Source organism: Capsicum annuum, chromosome 2 (genome assembly GCF_002878395.1).
Source record: "Capsicum annuum cultivar UCD-10X-F1 chromosome 2, UCD10Xv1.1, whole genome shotgun sequence".
Classification (NCBI taxonomy): Eukaryota; Viridiplantae; Streptophyta; class Magnoliopsida; order Solanales; family Solanaceae; genus Capsicum; species Capsicum annuum.
In genome coordinates this window covers 98,426,580-98,430,599 of record NC_061112.1, presented here as the reverse complement: position 1 = coordinate 98,430,599, position 4,020 = coordinate 98,426,580, and the positions used below count along the sequence as shown (strand labels likewise).

At 34.8% G+C, this 4,020-nt stretch overlaps 1 protein-coding gene across 2 annotated transcripts in view; it reads right to left on the bottom strand.

Moving 5' to 3' along the window:
* Nucleotides 1-3,291: 3,291 nt before the first annotated feature.
* The window catches only part of LOC107861036, a 4,816-nt gene continuing 4,087 nt past the window's right edge, over nucleotides 3,292-4,020 (bottom strand). Inside the window, exon 2 of one of the 2 annotated variants that reach the window (XM_016706438.2) lies at nucleotides 3,292-3,874. In XM_016706438.2, the coding sequence (XP_016561924.1) occupies nucleotides 3,560-3,874 (315 nt within the window). In that variant the 3' untranslated portion in view covers nucleotides 3,292-3,559. The remainder of the gene's footprint in view (nucleotides 3,875-4,020) is intronic. The other variant, XM_047406531.1, reaches the window with a different exon arrangement.

Here is a 4,020-nt window from a genome sequence, read left to right as displayed (position 1 = left end):
GTTTTCAAAGAAATCTAGGAATGGATGATCCTCCTTCCACTGGCTTGAGCGAAAGTGTTGGAGACTAAGAGTTAGTTGACTAGTTAGCATAGAATTGTGTTGGCAGAATGTGTTATGTGTTAGGGCTGTGTAAAATAGTAGTATTAGGACTCCGTGATTGAGTATGAATATACCACATATTATGCATATAGTAGTAGTTAGATAGAATTCTAATGATTATAAGATGATCAATTCGATACACCTACGTTGCCTATTTAAAGGGCATTATTCTAATGATTAAAAGATATGAAATGCACAACTATTTTTTTAGTTTCTCTATCTCTTTTTTGTATTATATTTTCTTCATTTACTTCTTAATTGAGTCATCCATTCTTCTCTCAACTAGAATCCTTTCTACCCGAGAGAACAGTCAAGACCAACACAAGCAACCAAGACCAACAAGTTGTGCCAAATTATGAGCCAATCCAAATACTTGGATTGAGAGAGTTGATTTCATTAACGTTAACCTTGTTGTTATTTGTGTTATGTGTCTTATTTATAGGTACCATTACACTGGGAGATAAGATCTAACCTATTCCAAACGGGCAAACTTTAATACTCTTATGAATGATATGATGGGAATATAATAAAGTATAGATGTTATATATGAAAGAATGTCGGGCCTCGAGTAAAAGGTATCAACTATGGATGGAAGGGTGTTGAGCTTGGAAGAAAACTCGAGCAATGGAGATTCCAATTCAAGCGGGCATGCTCAAGAAAATTTCATCATTGTCTCTCCTAGAACTCTACACCATATGTTATACCCTCCTCCATAAGTAAGTGATCCTTTACCCACTACTACTACCACCGGCCAAACTCCATGACATGTAGCCTGACCACTACAATTCAACCAACAAACGCTACCCCCTAAGCTCCATAAATTCTAGCTTCACTACCACAAAACCAACTTCTAAACTATCAAATTCCCTAAGGATTGAACCCACAAGGCCTCAATCCACCCAACTACCCACCCTATCAAGTACCTTAAATCCAAATAACACACTACCAAATACCACCAAATTTGAATCCATCCTACCAAACTTCACTTAACTGAATGCCACCAAACAAAGCCGTTGGAGTTTAAGAAGAGTTTGTAGGATATATGGAAGAAGGGTATAGATATGGTGCACAAGGACATGGACCAAGAGACCAAGGTGGTTATGGAGGTCATGACATGGGCCTCAATTCTATCAAAGTCACTCTTCCTAACTTTCATGAAGGTAGTGATCTTGAAGGGTACTTCAAGTGGGAGTAGTAAATGTGATAGGATCTTCCAAGCTAATGATTTGTCCAATGTTTAAAAGATGACCTATGGCGTTGCTCAATTTGAAGGATATACTTTGACATGGAAAAAATCGACTAAAAGAACACAAGGGTTCTTCATGGAGGTCATTATCCACCATAGGATGTAATAAAGGCCTTTATGACAGCCAAGTATGTAATGGAAAGATATAGACAAGGATTGCTTACCAAATTCTACAATTTGAGACAGGAAAACAAGAATATTGAAGCATATTATGATGAATTTCAAAATCTACTCTTGAAGCTTGATTATAAGGAGGATGAAGAGCATATCAAGATCCGATTTAAGGTAGGATTGAATAAGGAAATTACCTCTCGAATATCAATACACAAGTTTGCAAAGATAGATGATCTCTTGGAGGCGACTATTGACGTTGATTAGGATATCAAAATGGAGAAGGAGCCAAGTAAGCATAAAATGGGGAATCAAATATCATTCAATTGGAGTAAAGGCTCTGAATTCAAGAAGACTTTTGAGAAGATGGACATTGAGAAGAATACTCCTAAGTATCCCCCTAGAAAGGGAGGTAATCCTAATCTTAAGGGTACTCAATGCTTTAAATGCCAAGGATGTGGTCACCAAATGAGTGAGTGTCCAACACAAAGAGCCATCATACTTCGAGAAAGTGATCCATACTACAAAGATGAAGTGGAGCAAGAGAAAAGAGTTGATGATCTTAATAAGAATGTGGAGGTTGATGTGAATCCATGCGATGGGGATATCATCATCCTAAATATACTAGTCAAAAAGGTGCCAATTGAGGACGATTGGCCTTAAGAAGGAGAGTTTAGCATTCCACTTTACTTGGCTACACATATTATGTCCCTCCCTCCCCCACTTCTAAGAACTCCCTGGAATTCCTTGATCATGAAATGATGAACTCTTGAATTTGAGGATAAATTTTCTTCAAGAAGGAGTGGATGATACAAGTGAAAGTGTTACATGGCCAGGATCTAGAGATGAAGAGGAATATTGTGATCCTCCATTAGAATATTAGAAGAATGAAGGTTGCTCTATGTTGAGTTTTGAGCTTTGGGTCATTTTTGGGCCCAATTAGTATTTAAGGTCACTTTTGGGCTCAATTGTAATAAATAGTCTGGGTTATAAATAGGTAGTCTTCTCTTTATTTTAGACTGGGATGATTTTGAATGAATGTACACACTTGAGAGTGTCTTATTGAAGCTTGTTGGGAGCTTTATTGATTGTGAGAAACATTGATTGTGAGTGATTTAAATCACTCTCGGTCTTCGTAAGATTTTGGTGATTCTTGGTAATTGATAGAAAGGTCGTTGGGTTTAATATACCCTTTGATTGTCCTCTCTTTATCATTTTGTGTTAATTTATCTATCCATTTTCATTTTCTATCTTATTTCCTTTGTTATCGTGTGTTTTCCATCTTCATAGTTTACTCTCGTATCATCCACAAAAAGGGTGGGATAATATTGTCTCAATTTATTTGCTGATCAAAATATGTTTAGACAATTGTGACAATCCGCCATCTGTTGTTTAAGCCGTTAGCTAACTGACGCTTATATATAACAAAAAAAAATAATAATTTTAACCTACATTAATATTATATTTCTCTTATCCTGATTTCTTTAATATGCCAGCATGTGTCTAAACATATAGTTTAACACCCTTACTTTAATTATTATTAAGTTATTATCATTACCTCTAGCTATCTTTTAATTTCCTCAACAATTCAACCGACCATATTTATTAACCAAATAATTTTAACTTATATTAATATTTCTCTTATCTTGCTCTATTTAATATGCTAGCACGTGTTTAAAATATAGTTTAACACCCTTACTTTAATTTTTAAGTTATTATCATTACCTCTAACTATCTCTTAATTTAGATGGTCTAGTGCATATGTTCTTGACTAAATAGAATGGAAAGCAAATGAGTACTAACTTCAACCCTCAAACAATAACACAGACAAATACAATAATTTAATATATTATCTGTAATTTAATATTGTTAGTATACACTCCAAAAAATAACATGTGATTTATCATATGTACAACTTATCAATTTTTAAATGTTTTGAATGTTTTAATCATTTCTTTTTACTAATCATCACATAATAACAAGAATCAGAATGTATAGCAAAAGAATTATAGACAGACATTTTTTTACCAAAAAACATTGATGATTTTCAAGCCAACTTAATAAAAAGCACCCAGAATTTAGAATGATATACAATTCATTTGTTTATATGGGCTCGGTAAAAGAGCAAGAGAATGATTTGGTAATTTGGGCAAAATTTGTAGCAGGTTGTTGAACATTTTTGGGAACCAAACGAGTCTCCATAACTTCAATTTCCCAAAGAGTAGCATTTTTTCTATGAGGAATATCATGTGTGACAATGTTCCTCCATGGGGGTATTCCTCCAAAGGGTCTTAGGAAATGGCCGTATCGCGTCTTTAGACGCACTTGGTATATTGACCCATCTTGTTCTGCCTCCCATTCTGTTGCCGAACACAATTTCTCAGGCAACGTCTGCATCACTTTTCTTGATCTGGTGACCTGTTGAGATGTTATATGAATAAGAACGTAGTAATTGAAAGTGTACCATATGATAGAATTGTGATGATTTTATGAAAGAATTCACCTATGCGAACTAAATCTGTAGCAAATGATATGTTGTAGACATAAAAGTTTTATGGACTATC